Below are 14,776 nucleotides of genomic sequence, written 5' to 3'. Positions count from 1 at the left end.
TTGTAAGCATTTCCATGGCCATTTTAAGGAAACTAAGACCTTCCCTGTATTCCCCATGAAAAATAAAATATAAGAACTCTAAATGCTTGTAATAACTCTGCTTCTCCATCCTATTCCACGTAGGTTTGCCCTGCTTGGAAAGCTGTTAGTGAATCCTGACCACACTGTTATCCTGTTGGGAACACACACAGCACCACAGATCCACAGTATGGTGACTCTTGGGTTAACACAAAGTCTCCCTGAGAACTCCCTTTCCAATCTAGAGGAGACGTGACATATCTCTGCTCTTGGGGTTGACATCAAAATTTCTAAATGGACACAAACCAGTGCCTCTTCCTCCATAAATTTCAGAATCCACTTCCCTGGTACCATTAGCATCACCCAGATGTTGAAAGCACATCACATGCAAGGAGAGACGAGTTCATTCCATTGTATTTGTCACTTGGATCAAATGTTCCCTAACCGACCTGTAGAGGACCCGAATAACAGTGACAGGAAAGGGGACTTTTTCATTTGCCCAAAAGGAACACCACCTGTTTTAGCAATTCTGAGTTTCTGGTGGATCCCTGTATTCCTCTAAGTGAGTTTTAGCAAAGTAAAAACAGAAGCACAACTGCAGAAAAGAACTTTACAAGAGTCAAGAAACTATGCTGGGATCCTAAAAATAGAAAATTGAAGGATTAGAGGCTCTTTTCCCTGAAATGTGCATCAATGTAAGCCATGTGATCGTCTGATGGTGCCTATTGACATTCTTCTCCTTTTCCACAGTCCTGACATTCATTGCTTTGCTTATTTCTCAAAGCTCCCTTTACTGCTTCATCACCAGAGAACACATTATACTTCACAAGCATCTGGGAAATTTTGATTCCTTAGATACCCCTCCAAGGAATACATACTTTTTAACTTACCAGTCTGCAAATATTGGCATTTTCACTCAACGTTATTATAGACTGAGGACACACTAATTAGAGCTCTCCTACATACATATAACAAGAAATTCTAAATAAACTGGAGTTTTCTGAGAAAAATGAAAAGCAAAATGAGTGAAAGCAGTAAAGTATACTTCTGAACATATACGCAAGATAACTAATCATAGGGGGGAAATATAGCCATTCTACATAGAGAAAGTACATTTCACCAATCAAACAGCTATTGTCAGGGGGCACATAAGAGTATAAGAAAAATCAGTTCACAAAATGTAAGTAGCCCTAAAAAGATTATTTACTAAAGACTTATCGAAATCAACCCTTATAAAAATGTTTCGTTACAGTTCTTTAAAAAAGGTTTTAACAGTTTTTAAAAATGTAGATACAATAAATATATATTTGAAGGCATAAATGTAAATCTATGTATCTGTTATGTGATGTTTTAATTTAACACTAAAAAGGAAACTATCAAAGTATAGGAATACCACCGTGATCTTGAAGACTGTGAAGTGTTCAATGTTCAATTAAATTTTTAAAACCTCACAAGCCTGGGTAAAAAAAGGCATACAAATGAGGCTTGAGATTCATTCAACCTTGTTAAGTGAAAACTAATGGATTTGGGAGAAAATAAACCAGGCTCCCCTTTTCAAACAGTGTTTTCAATAATCTAGAAGAAGCCTCCAGAGTCACTGGGATTCTTTGCCTGAGGACATCATTCAACAATGCCAACAGAGAAAAAACTAGACAAGTAACAGAGAGGTAATAGAAATAAAACAGGGGGGAAGAAAAGAAAAAGAGAGAAAGCAGGGGCGCCTGGGTGGCTCAGTCAGTTAAGCCTTCGACCTTATCTCAAGTCCTGATCTCACAGTTTGTGAGTTCGAGCCCCGCGTTGGGCTCTGTGCTGACAGCTCAGATCCTGGAGCCTGTTTCAGATTCTGTGCCTCCCTCTCTCTCTGCCCCTCCCCCGCTCATGCTCTCTCTCTCTCTCTCTCTCTCTCTCTCTCTCTCTCTCTCTCAAAAATAAATAAACATTAAAAAAAAAAAAGAAAGAAAGAATTAAAGCAGAGACCACTCTTGGCGCTAAAGTATGACTCGTCCTCTTTGGAACATTGCCCACAGCTCAAATCGACACTTATCAAAGTCTGAACTGAGCAGAAAGCAGTTAAAAAAAAAAAAAAAAGATAAGTAAAATAATCAAGGGGCCACTCTAAGTGTTAAGGAAGAGATTACAAAACAAAACTATTTGAAAGGCAGAGACCTAAGACACACATCATCACAGATTTTCAAAGCAGGGGAGCTGCCTGAGAACGAATTCTAAACGTGGTAGGGGATAAAAATGAGGAAGATAATGTCGCTATCTTTAGAAGGGAACCACATGACTTAGTCCACAAAGTTCATCAGGCAAATAAATGGCCTAAAACTTGATAAAGGATGTAATGTTATGAAAGATCACGTGAAAAGTAAAACTTTATTGAGTAGAATGCAAGACACATACCAAGAGAAGGTACACGCTGAAACGCAATAAAATTCAAACAGTGTAGATAATTAAGTTTCTGAATATAAGATCCATGCCAGATTTTTCCTAACGTCATGACGCCTGAGCGTCATCCCTTTTAAAAGCCATCCCTTTTAAAGCTGGTTTTGTGGAAGGAACCATGGCACTCTTTGCCAACATCCATCGGTAGCACAGTTAAGAGTAGAGATAGTGAGCTAGTTGAACTACTGTTTACTGTTGGATCCAGCTGGGATATTCAAATATTCATAAAAATGAAAAGCAGAGAAACAGCTGAAAGAGATAAAAAATATATTTCACCTCATGCTCTTACTGATAATGATATTACCTAAGGTATGTGGGGATTTAAACGATATCTAAAGCCAAGACGTGAAATATTCCCGAAGCATCCCCTACACAAGGGTGCGCAAAAAATGGAGCCGGTAAAATGGCCTGCGTACCCAATCCCATGCATGTGAACTTCTGTGTGGAAATACGTGTGGGTCTTGGCCACCTCTCGGTGGAGGAATTTTAGATGTTTACTTTTTCCTTTGCACCTTCTTGTATTATCTGGATTTTGTATGAGACATGATTGTTACTGTGTGAATGTCAGAGAGCATGAACCTATGGGCAGGAAGGGGCGGCAAACAGGAGTTTGTTCACTGACAGTAGTACATGGGCAAGTCCTAGGGAAACTGGAAATTGACAAAGTTTTCTTTAAGACCCCTGTATCTCCCTTGATGCATCATTCCCTCTTGTAATTCTCAAGACTGCATTCCTGAGTAATCTTCTCCACCAAAGCCCAGTCGTTTAAGTGCCTCCTGGATAATCTGCTAAAATAATCCAAACTACAACATTATGACATATACAAGAAGTTGACACATTAGACTATCTGCAGTGCTTTTTCCAGAGATTAATCCAGAGAACAAGAAGGGTAAAGGCACTGATAAGAAAGCCCTTTTAGGAGCTTTCTGGACAAGTTATTGTGTCCATAGATAAAATGATAAAAGGTGACTGTTTGCTTTCCAAAACTGAAGCCCAATATTTAACAAGCCGGATGCTTATACAAACTGGAATGACAGCCACCAAACTATCATGTATAGAATCATGTAGCATCACTCACTACCATATCCAGTCAGCTCTAAACTCCGCTTTTAATATGCCAAACCATCCCATTTGCCTTTAAGAAAGTCATAACCTCCAACACAGACTTCCCCATTTAAACACCTTCAAAAGCTCCCATGCTGAGAGACATCCTTCTTCTTTTTTTTTTTTAAGTTTATTTATTCATTTTGAGAGAGAGAGAGAGAGAGAGAGAGAGAGCGCGCGCGCGCGCGCGCACAAGTGGGGGAGAGGCAGAGAGAGCCAGAGAATCCCAAGCAAACTCTGCACGGTCAGATGCAGGACTCAAACTCATGAACTATGAGATCATGATCTGAGCTGAAGTTGGATGCTTACCCAAGTGAGCCACCCAGGTGCCTCTGAGAGATTTCTTAAATGTTTTCTTTAAAGGGTTCCCTAAAGACAAGGAAAAATAAAACCCCAAGGGGTTTGGGGGCACAGGGTGACACAGTTTCCTCAAATGAGAGCTGTTCCTGAAATGTTAGGTTGTAAATCAATAATGGACCTGAATTTTGGATTTTATTCCTTAGAGGACTCTCTACCTGTTGAAATGCTCCTAGGGTCATACCAGGAGCTCTGCTTGGCTCAAACTGCACTCATTCCCCAGGTGATTTCATCCAATGGCTTGACTTGAAAAGCCTTCTGTAAAATGATGACTTCCGAATACGAACCTTCAGCCTGACCCCTCCCCTGAACTCCAAACCCACATTTCCAGCATCATTTTTCCTACACATCCCATTTCCCACTCAGCATCCACTCTTGGATCTCCTCAGAGGCATCTCAAATTTAACATGGCTGTGCTGGCCTGGAATCTGCCTAAGCTGTTTTGCTGAAGTACCTGCACAGAACTGTCCCCAGCGTGTGAGACATGCTGACCAAGAGTGTTGCTTTCCAACCGTGGCTTGAGTAGCTTCTGGGGGTTAGGACCAGCTTGTCGGCATTATTTGTTGGTAATGGCGTGACGGATGATTTGCACCTTGGTGAGACTCTTGAAAAGTTCTGCCACTGAGGCCGGCTACCCAGCAAGAAAACGCTTTTGTGAACAGCAGGGATATGATCAGCCAAGACCTGGTTCCAAGGTATTCCATGCACATACTGGTGGCTCTTGACCGAAGTATGTCCTGGCCTGGCAGAGGGAGGCCTTGGCTGTGATACAACCTTGGCCTACGGTGCCCATCCTTGCTGTTGTTACATTTCGTCACTTTCCTGCCTTGGAGATCTAGAAGTCCTATTATTTGGGTCCTGAGAATCTTTTCAATAACCCAACCCTGTCGAACTGACACGGTCAGTGCAATGTCCAACCCTAAACGCCTGACATCATCCCCTAACCAGCTCCTCCTGCACTTTTTCTCATGTCTGCCAATTGGGAACTGTATTCTGTTAGATCCATAGGACAAAACTTTTGGTGTTTTCTTTGACTCCTCACCCTTGCACTGTAAGTCTTCTCCATTGGCAAAATCCATTGGCTCAATTCAAGTGTCTCCAGGATCTGACCATATCTCATGGCCCCCTCCTATCACGTTGGTTCAATTCAAGCTCCCCCCTCATCTATCACAAGGGTTATTACAACAGCCAAATAACAGCTCCTTCTGTTTCTGTCCACGGCCTCCAGCAATCTCTTCTCAACTCAGCAGGCAGAGTGATCCTGGGGAAACAAGCCAGAGCAGGACACTCATGTGCGCCAAAAAGCCAACTCCATATTATAACTTACAAGGCCCCACAGGGCTTGGCCCTCGCTACCTGTCTGATGTCATCTCCTACCACTCTCTCCTAGCATCCTTGCTGTTCCTGTACCTGCCAGGGACACTCTCGAGTCAGGAAGGGCATCTCTACTGCTGACCCCTCTGCCGGAGTGTGATTCCCCAAACCTGGCTGGTTCCCTCACTCCCTCTACTTAAAAGTCACCATATTAGTGAAGCTTCCCCAGTGACCTTATGTAAAATTAATCACCAATACCACCCAACGTTTCCTAACCTTTTTCACTGCTTTATTTTTTCTCCTGAGACTTAATACTATCTAACACATCCTCTTCCCTCAGCAGAATGTAACCTCACCAAGGCCAAGAGCTTTCACCTGTCTTACTCTCCACTGTACTTCTGTACCTAGGACAACACACATAGCAGGAATTCAATGAAGTGGTCTTGAATGAATGATTATGTAATTGATATAAAACAACGTTTTTGGTTTTGTTTTTAAAGTTCACTGGCATTCTAGGAACATAACCAAGTGTCCCAATGGCACATCCACCCCAGGTGGTGAACAGGCTCAGGATGAAGTCCACCCCCCTGGTATGGTACAGTAGGCCCTGTTGTACCTTGTTAGACTTGCTGAAGCCCCTGCCCCTCAATCTAGACCATTCAGTTACTGGAGCAAATCATGCCCCTTCTGCCTAGAACATTTGCTGATCCCCTTGTCTTCCCCTAGAATCCTCTGATTCCGCACTTAACATCCAGTTTCCCTTCGACCTCTTCTCTGTGTCTTCCCAACTCTCACTAAGTGGTTAATTTCTGCCTCAGTTGTCTAGCTCCAAACTCTAAGCACTTCTACTGTAGCTGTGTTTATAGTGGTCTCCTCCACTTGTCTTTGGAGGGAGCACCTTAAGAGAAACTATGTTTTTTTTCCATCATTTTACTTGCCCCATACCTAGCACGAAGGTCAACACATGCTCAAAAAATGCTACTGAATGATAGGAGTAAAAACCAAACTAAGAAAGGAATAGTGCAAAGAGAATATAATCCCCTCAGCAGGAGGGCTTCAAGAGATCTAGGCCTGAGGCTGCCATATGACCTCATGCAAATGTATCAGTTTCTCCACCCCAAAATAGGCAGAATACCCTCCCTCCCTACCTTGCAGCGGGTGTGTGGCTCACGTGAGAAAATAAGTCAAATCTCCCATGAAGTATTTTTATTATCAGTGTAGAGATCAGAGATTTACCCTGTCTTTTTAATCCCGGAATTGATTCAGCAAACACTTAAATAACTAGGTTGAGGCCAAGGTGTATCTACTGTAACCATGCCTCTACTGGTTTGCCACATTCAAGCAGGAGAAAACCAGGAAGTGCTCTCCAAAAAGAATATTAAAATCCGGGTTATATACGCTCCATTTTTATATGGAGAGAGAGCTAGGTTATATAATATACATCGCTAGGTGCGGAGAATTGTAATTCGATATCCATTACACTCTGATACGTAGAATGACAGGAAGCTTTACAGCAAACTTAACGTTTGTTAATTTTTTTAGAGGTAGTAAATACAGGACCTTAGAGCGTAAGCTCTGGAGTCCGTCCACTTAGGTTTAAATAACAGTGCACTCCACCACTTTGTACTCTTGGAAAATTAAGCTCCCTCTGCCTCAATGTGCATCTAAGTTAAATACAGATAATAAGTCACTTAGCTCATATGGCTGTTTAAGAGTTAAATGAGACAATACACAGAAAAGGTTAGCACAGTGCCTGGCACACAGTCAGTGCTCATTAAATGTTGGTTATCGTTAATGGTATTCGTGGCTTTTAAAACTTCAGAGTGTTTGCTTGTGTTTTTCCGTACTGACACTAACTTAAATGTAACGGATGTTACAAATCAAAGTGGTCAAAGCACTTCAGCCCAGCAACGATGCTTTTGTCTTGATAGCTCTGCCCCCTCTTCAATCTTGCCTTGGCGGGCTGATGTCAAGATGGCACTCAGAGGGGATGCGCATGCTGGGACTAGGTAGCAGAAGAAGCAGGTGCTCTTGTGAGCCTTAATTCTCCGTTTTCTTTCCTCTCCCTCCCCTAACCCACCCTCTCACGCAAGCACAGCCTGGTATGAAGTTACCATAGCCCAGGCGGAGGTGTAATTAATAATCTGGGGCCTGGGGCCAAATTAGTTTAACTGTACCTGACATTGGCCTTACAGTCCGACTACCCATGTCCTCCTCCTTCCTCACTCTTCATAAAAGAAATCCAGAATTCCTTCTCTACTAATATGAGGACTGAACTTCTAACTTCTCCAGTTGATCCCCCTCTCAGCACTGAAAAACGCCGAACCCCGAGAGAGCAGAGACTCCTGGGAATAACAGCAGATAAAGATCCCGAGGACCTGAACACTCATCCTAATAATGGTGTCTGGAGTAAGTCACTGGGACTGCTGTGTGTTAGCTTCCTTGTCCTTCATGCTGTGACAGCACTGTCTAACATACCTACTCGTGAGGTTTTAAGGGATGATTAAATGGGAAAATAGATGTGGGAAAGACCCATGGACACTTATGAGGATCGTATGAATGAGATGTAAGTCTAATATAAGATTATTGGCGGGGCACCTGGGTGGCTCAATGGGTTAAGCATCCGACTTCGGCTCAGGTCGTGATCTTGCAATCTGTGAGTTCGAGCCCCACGTTGGGTTCTGTGCTGACAGCTCAGAGCCTTGAACCTGCTTTGAATTCTGTCTCCCTCTCTCTCTCTGCCTCTCCCCGGCTCTTGCTCTGTCTCTCTCTCTTAAAAATAAACATTAAAAATTAAAAAAAAAAAAAAGATCACTGGCTTATTTGCCTTTCTCCCTATTTAAACACCGATCTCGATCTCTGAAACCATGCCATTATAAACATCTCTTTTATCAGAAGACACTTTATTCAAAGAGAATAAAATAATTTATTACATCTATGGGGTTATAAAGATGCGTGATATGGCAATAAACAACAGGCAACTTCTGAATAAGCATAAAATACTTGAGATTTTTAAGAGGCAAAAATTCTCATCAGCCGTGAATATTAATAAAGCTAAAATAGATTCCTGTGTGGGGCGGAAAGAAAAAGATTAGATCATTGTTGAGCTCTGTCTGTATCCCTTCCAAAAACAATATAGCAAAAATGACCAGTCTCCACCTCCGGATTGTCCCCACCTGCCATGCCCTTCAAGTTATCCTCACAGGTATGAATAGATCTAGGCAATATTGAACAGTGGGACCAATTTCAAATCCGTACAGGGTTTCCTTCAGCATTGTCCTGAAATTCCAGGCATTTCTTTTCCCAGCTCAAGACCAATCACGCCACTTCAGATGATAAGAACGCAACTATCTGAATCAGACGCTTCAACCCCATAAAGGGACAGTGGGGGGAGGGGAGGGGTGGGGCTGCGCAACTAAGAACAGCAAACAAACCTAACGCTTTGCGATATCCTGAATGCTGCACAGGGATTATCTCTTCACTGTTCACAGCAACCCTGTTTGATAGATAGACTTCCCTCATTCCAGATGGATCATTTTAGGCTTAGAGAGGAAAATTACTCACTCAGGATGACACCCCTAGAAAAGTGCTCAATTGGAGTTTAAAACACATCCTATCTGATCTCAACATTTAGGGTTTTACCCCATGCTACTTCCAAGATAATTTAGAGCTCTTCTTTTAAAATCCTAGGGAAATGGGAATTCTTTTTTTCTTTTTAATGTTTATTTCCTTTTGAGAGAGAGATGGAGAGAGAGAGAGAGAGAGAGAAAGTGGGGGAGGGGCAGACAGAGAGGGAGACACAGAATCCAAAGCAGGCTCCAGGCTCTGAGCTGTCAGCACAGAGCCCAATGCAGGGCTTGAACCCATAAGCTGTAAGATCACGACCTGAGGCAAAGTTGGAGGCTTAACTAACTGAGCCACCCAGGGCCCCATCTTTAAGATTATCTGAGTACCTTTTAGAATTCTGTGGCACAAAGACAGAGTGAAGAGAAAGTGATCTCATGTAGGAACAGGTAATGGGGTAGCTGGGACAGTGCTATTAGTTGGCAGGTCCACTGTCAATACCGAAAATATTGCCATCATCTAAAAACAGTACAGGATTCAGTATGCAAGTGTCTGAAGAGCGTTTCCAAAGTGTAAATCAAATAGGTGAGATGCAAAAGTGTCTGAATACAGTAGGAGCTAAATAAGAGTTAGAGGACAGTACCTTTGGTAGCTTTCAAGAGACTTGAATAGGAACTTGTATATGCTTTCTACAAACAGACAGGGGCACGAAGGGCAGAGGTAGCATTTGGGGATCCATGGCAAAAGGGAAGTAAGAGCGAAAAGGCCTTCGAATAGGAAACTGGATTAAAACCAGTAAGAGTTTCTTCCTTCAATCTACAATTCCAACTCATTCAAATGATGTAAAACCAAATATAAGATGAGGAAAAACATGATTCAGATCATTTCGAGTCCAATTTGACTTACACCAGTTAAGCAAAGTAGGTTCTATAAGAAAATGAATATCTGTACATTTAAAATGTTTGCAACAACCAGTCAGATCTCTCCTTGAAAGAACAGTCTGGGGCTCTCTTCCTTCCCGATTCTTGGTTTGAACAATGAATTGTTTTACAATCTACAACAGAAGGAATCTACGACAACAATACAGCCATTTCCAAGGAGCCTAACTGAAACTTTTAAATCATTCTGCGATGAACTTTTAAAACAAAACATTTTTCCATAAAGACGCTGTCCCGCCATTATAGAGCACGCGTAAATTATTTTTTAAGATGCAAAAACTCCATTTTTCTGTGTAATAGTAAATTGCTTTCAGCTGGGGTTTAGAGAGGCAAGGATCAATCATTTCTCTCTGGGCACCTGAAAAGGCAGTTATCAGAGTGATACTTCGGCTGGGTTAAAGAGGTGAGCTACAGTTTGTTACCCATGAGGGACACCCGTCTCAAGAAGGTCATGCCACAAGCTCATCGTTTGTATCTTATGATGGCCCGGGGCGTGATTAAAGCACTCTTCTGCCTTGGGTTTTCCACTCCTTTGCCACAGCGATGCTTGTCAGTCGGCAATGATAATCTAACCACGAGGGCCCTCGCCAAGGCGGCCCCAAGTCCCCCGGGTGTCCACTGGCAGTTCTGACAGGGCAAAGGAAGAGAAATCAGGGAGACAGTGGGAGAGAAGGAGCCGCAGGAGATAAGAAGGAACAGGGGGGAGCAATTAAGGCGAAGCAGAAGAAGACAGAGAAGAAGTAAGACAAGAGGGAAGACGTGCAGAAAGGGGACGGCTAAGCCAGAAGGAAGTCAATGCCGAAGCGAAAGTGGAACAGGGCCCCCCACAGGTGCGCCACTGTGCTACCGGTAGCCTCCTCTTACTGCTACATTTTTCCCCCGGAGAGGAAGCAGGGTAACAACTCCTCTGTGCCGTTATTACCTGGATGAGTTCGTCCAGCTCGGTTGAATTGACACAGGAGTGCTGGGAAATGAATGTCTGCTTCTGGATCACAATGGTGGTCCTCTGTGAAATCTCATGAGGCTGCTCCAATGCTTTGAACACGGTGGCTCCGATGATCAGATAGAGGACAACCACCAGGAAAATCGTGGAGACCGTCTTCCATTTCATAACATTAATGGTCGTGTCACTCTCCACCCGGGAAGCAAGCACTGTGGGTTTCGTGGAAAACGAGAGCCTCGGTTTGGAGTTCTGAGCGGCAGATTTAGGGTCCAGCAAGTCAGGTGCCGCCACTGACAACAACAGAGAGTGAAGGTTAGGTTGGAGAAGGGTACGGGGGTAATGGCTGGGCTTCTTTAGGGGATGAGCAAAGGCGGACTCAACTCCGCTGCTCTCCTGGTGGAAGCTCTGGAACCAACCTGAGTGTTCCTACTGGATTGCTCTGGGACCATACATAAAGGTTCAAGGACAAGGGGCGGGGTCTCAGCTCTCTGCTGCTATTGGGGTTCCAGAGCCAGAGGAAGGAAACAGGAGGTGGACCAAGAAACTTACAAAAAAAAAAAAAAAAAAAAAAGATAAGATGCCTGAGCTCTTCCTCATGAACTTTTAAATTTACATCTGTTCACCGTTGCTAGTCAACAAAGACTGAACTCCTAAGAGTTGGTGGTACTAAACGATCTCATGAATGCTCATCAAGAAGGTTCACGGACTATTTCTGTTCTCAAGAACTTAACCCTCTGTACCACAAGCAGTTGACATCAAGAACATTCTTTGTTTTTATTTAGAAATTCGTTGTAATAAAGGGATTGTATTATAAGTGAATTTGTGATCCAAACATTGTTGCTCAAAGTAAAACATTAGTCATTTTCTGGTAAAACATGATGGGAAGCAAACCACTCAATTGCCCAATCATTTCTTTGTTGCCTACCCTCTAAAGTGATTCATGATTAAACATTCTCTACATCTTACTTTTCAATCTCTGGCATCTTGAAAAAAAACAGAGTATTGCTACCTCTCTGGCACCATCCTAGGTGCTGCTAAGACATGAGAAGTTGCTTCCATGTCAACAGTGAACATTATCCAGAACAAAGAATTTAAAACCTTATCTTACACCTTAGATCCTCTGTACAAAGCAAACTGCCCCATTAGCGTGGATTTATGTGTTCTCTTACAAATTCCCATATACTCTGAGGTGACTCTAAATCCATTTATGATTTATCTCAGCTGCTCAAAAATATCATTAGTGGATTTCTTCTTAGAAAATACAAAGATACTAGATTTTCACTTGCTAAGGAGGGAATAAGCTATCTACTACAGAATGTTTGATTGGAAAGGCAACATTGAACCAAAAGAGTTAATAGAATAGCCAAAAAACAAAACAAAACAAAATAAAACAAACCACCAAAACAAAAACCCAAGAACAAAAACCAGGGGGACCTGAAAAAAAAAAAAAAACACCGACTCAACCAGAACGATCACTTTAAGAGTCCACAATTGTCATAGATAGAAGTAAAATTGCTCTGGTGTCTATATAAAAGCCTAATCAGAAAGAACACTTTCAGGTAAGTATATGAGAAATCACTGCAGAACTGCACCCAGAGACCCTCACAGGAACCGGAAATTACTTGAGAACGAGAAGAGAATGGAAAGTGTCAGTTTTCACAGGGCTGGGGTCCCTGCCCTCTTGACCACCACTGGTGGTGGGACTACCTGTTTGAGTTCCTAAATCATCGGCTGCCCATGACAAAGAAGCTTTGCAAACAAAGCTATTTGAGACACTAGCCCTAAGCAGTGTTGCACAGTGATGGCAGATAAGAGAGGGCGCCTCAAACCAGCAAATCAAACCCCTGAACGACTCTGACTTCGAAGAGATGAAATCAGAGCTCTGACAGAGTAGCTGCACCCATGGCTCCAAGTGGAGATTCCACATATATACGGCTCATTTCGGCAACTTCCTATGGTTCAACCTGCTGTAGACAGGTATGAACACGTCTCCCTCCTGATGCGGTCCCCTGCTCAGAATAAGGCCACAAACTAGTAGACACCTTTAACAGAGTTAAATGCAACATTCGACACCTTTATAGTTAGAAAGGCAACTTCACTCAAAATTAGCACTATGTGTTCAATGTTCTAATCAAAAATGACTTTTTTTTAATAGACATGCTGGTAACAGCTAATATCACTGTCACCTGCCGACTAGCTACCCGGTTCCACCTCCAAGCTACTTAGTGTGTCCTGGGTGAAAAATAAAGGTCGTAATCTAAAATTAAGCCATCTTCGGAATCAAAATAACAGAAATCCACATTATCTCTCTGGAGAAAGCTTTCCAAGCCTTTCCTCTCCAATTCTCTGTGCCCTTATATTTCTGGTTTTTCACACCAAAGGTTTCGGGTCGGCAGAACTGGAGAACACCGAGACTTTACCTTGAGGCCCCCAAATCCCAATCCCAAATCCCAACACCACACTAAAACATCATAATTATATGCTTTTGGGGGAAAGAAACAGATATGTTTTTAGAAGATTGTGTGTGTGCATTAAGCTGATACCTTTCCTGCTGAAGTTTAATTCTTTGAAGCTATTGCCTTATTTTTTTAATTAGCAGAAATATATATAAATGCACATTTGGCAGACGGAATGGACAGCAATTGGTGAAATACCAAAATAAAAAACAACAGCCTTTCCTCCCCAGCTGACATGGGCAAGGAACCTCTGTGTTTGCATCTCCACGCCGTCTGATGTATGATCGGGCAGGGGTGCTCCTTAGAACAAGGAATCAAAGAGTCGTCCCTTCACACACTGTCATCACCATCGCTACCTCCCTCCTCTGCCACTAGCACATCACAGTCTCCTCTTAATCCAGGTCTCCCATCCTCACACGGGTATGCCTTCTACGCGCCGGGCCCGCGGCTGACGACTCAACAGCAAGAGAAATGAGCTTTTTTTTCAGCACCACCGCCTGTCCCACCTCGCAAGGGGCAACAAGTGTGACCAGGGTCACCATGCGTCCTGCCGGTCGGCCGCTCCCAGGGGCTGACCCTCCTCCTCCTTCGGAAACTCCCTTAACGTGTCCCAAACCCATAGCCTAGGCAGATAGATGCCAAAGCCCCAGGCACCAGCGGGAGAGGGGGTGGGGGAGAGGCAGCCAGTGGGGCAGCCGGGGATCGATCTGCCTCCGAGCCGAAATTACGACCCAACACCTTGGACGGGAAACGAAGGTGGAGAACGTCCGCTTGCTGCCAGCGGGGCATTTGCAGCCCTCCCACCAGTCCCGGCTGGGGAGGGAAAGCGCCGGGCGGGGGGTGGTGGGGGTGGTGGTGGTAGGGCTACCCGGGGGTCTCACCTCCTGCTCTATAGCCGGGTCTCTCCCGCGAGGCGCTGGGAAGCATGAGGCATGCAGCATTCAAAATGTTTTTTGAAAAAGACGGACTTGAAGCTTTTACAAACACGCCATTGTACTCACTTCTTATTCAGAGTCGGGCTGCGCGCTCCGAGCTGCACGGGCAGGCATTTTCCCCGGCTTTGTTTTACAAGGTGGGGAGAGCGGGGCTGGACGCGGGAGGGGGTGGGGGGGAGCGTGAGAAGAAACGAAATCGCGGGAAGGAGGGGACACCGGCGGGCTGGGCAGAGGGCGAGGCCGAGGCCAAGTTGGGCGCGGGCGCCGCCGCCCCCGCACGCGCCTGCGGCCGGGCCCGGGTCACCCGGAGAGCGCGGGCGACCCGGGTCCCGCGCCGGCCGGCAGCCGCCGCCGCCGCCGCCGCCGCCGCGCGCTCCGCCCGGGCTTCCGCGCTGGCCGGTCCCCGGCGAGGCGCGGCGCGGGGGCGGTCGGAGCAGCCCGTGCGGCCGTGCGCCCCGGCGTCTTTGTGCGCGAGCCTCGCTCTGCCCCTCTTCGCATGTCTTTGTGTGTCTCCCCCGGCAAAGCCCTCGGGCCCCGGGGGGCGGGGGGTGTGGCACGGGCTCGGCGCGCCGGGCGCCCTCCCGCCCGCGGCTCGGCCGCCCTCCGCCGCTCTCCCTTCCAGGCTCGCGGCTCTCGTCCCTCGCCCGCTCCTTGGAACTCCCTCCCCCTCGCCTCCTCCCCGCTCCCCACCCCCCCCCCCAT

The 14,776-nt window shown here is 45.0% G+C and overlaps 1 protein-coding gene across 3 annotated transcripts in view; it reads right to left on the bottom strand.

The window, feature by feature from the left end:
• Window positions 1-14,776, bottom strand: part of KCNK2 (potassium two pore domain channel subfamily K member 2) — a 199,617-nt gene that overhangs the window by 114,858 nt on the left and 69,983 nt on the right. Inside the window, exons 1-2 of one of the 3 annotated variants that reach the window (XM_027074443.2) lie at window positions 14,141-14,263; window positions 10,663-10,973 (exon numbers count right to left, since the gene is read on the bottom strand). In XM_027074443.2, coding sequence (XP_026930244.1) covers window positions 10,663-10,973; window position 14,141 — 312 coding nt within the window. In that variant the 5' untranslated portion in view covers window positions 14,142-14,263. Of the gene's footprint in view, window positions 1-10,662; window positions 10,974-14,020; window positions 14,264-14,776 lie in introns of those variants that run through there. The other 2 variants (XM_027074442.2, XM_015062936.3) reach the window with 2 other exon arrangements.

The sequence above is a fragment of the Acinonyx jubatus genome, chromosome E4, assembly GCF_027475565.1.
Source record: "Acinonyx jubatus isolate Ajub_Pintada_27869175 chromosome E4, VMU_Ajub_asm_v1.0, whole genome shotgun sequence".
NCBI lineage: Eukaryota > Metazoa > Chordata > Mammalia > Carnivora > Felidae > Acinonyx > Acinonyx jubatus.
The sequence above is the reverse complement of the archived record's forward strand: the minus strand, read 5'-3'. Positions and strand labels throughout refer to the sequence as shown.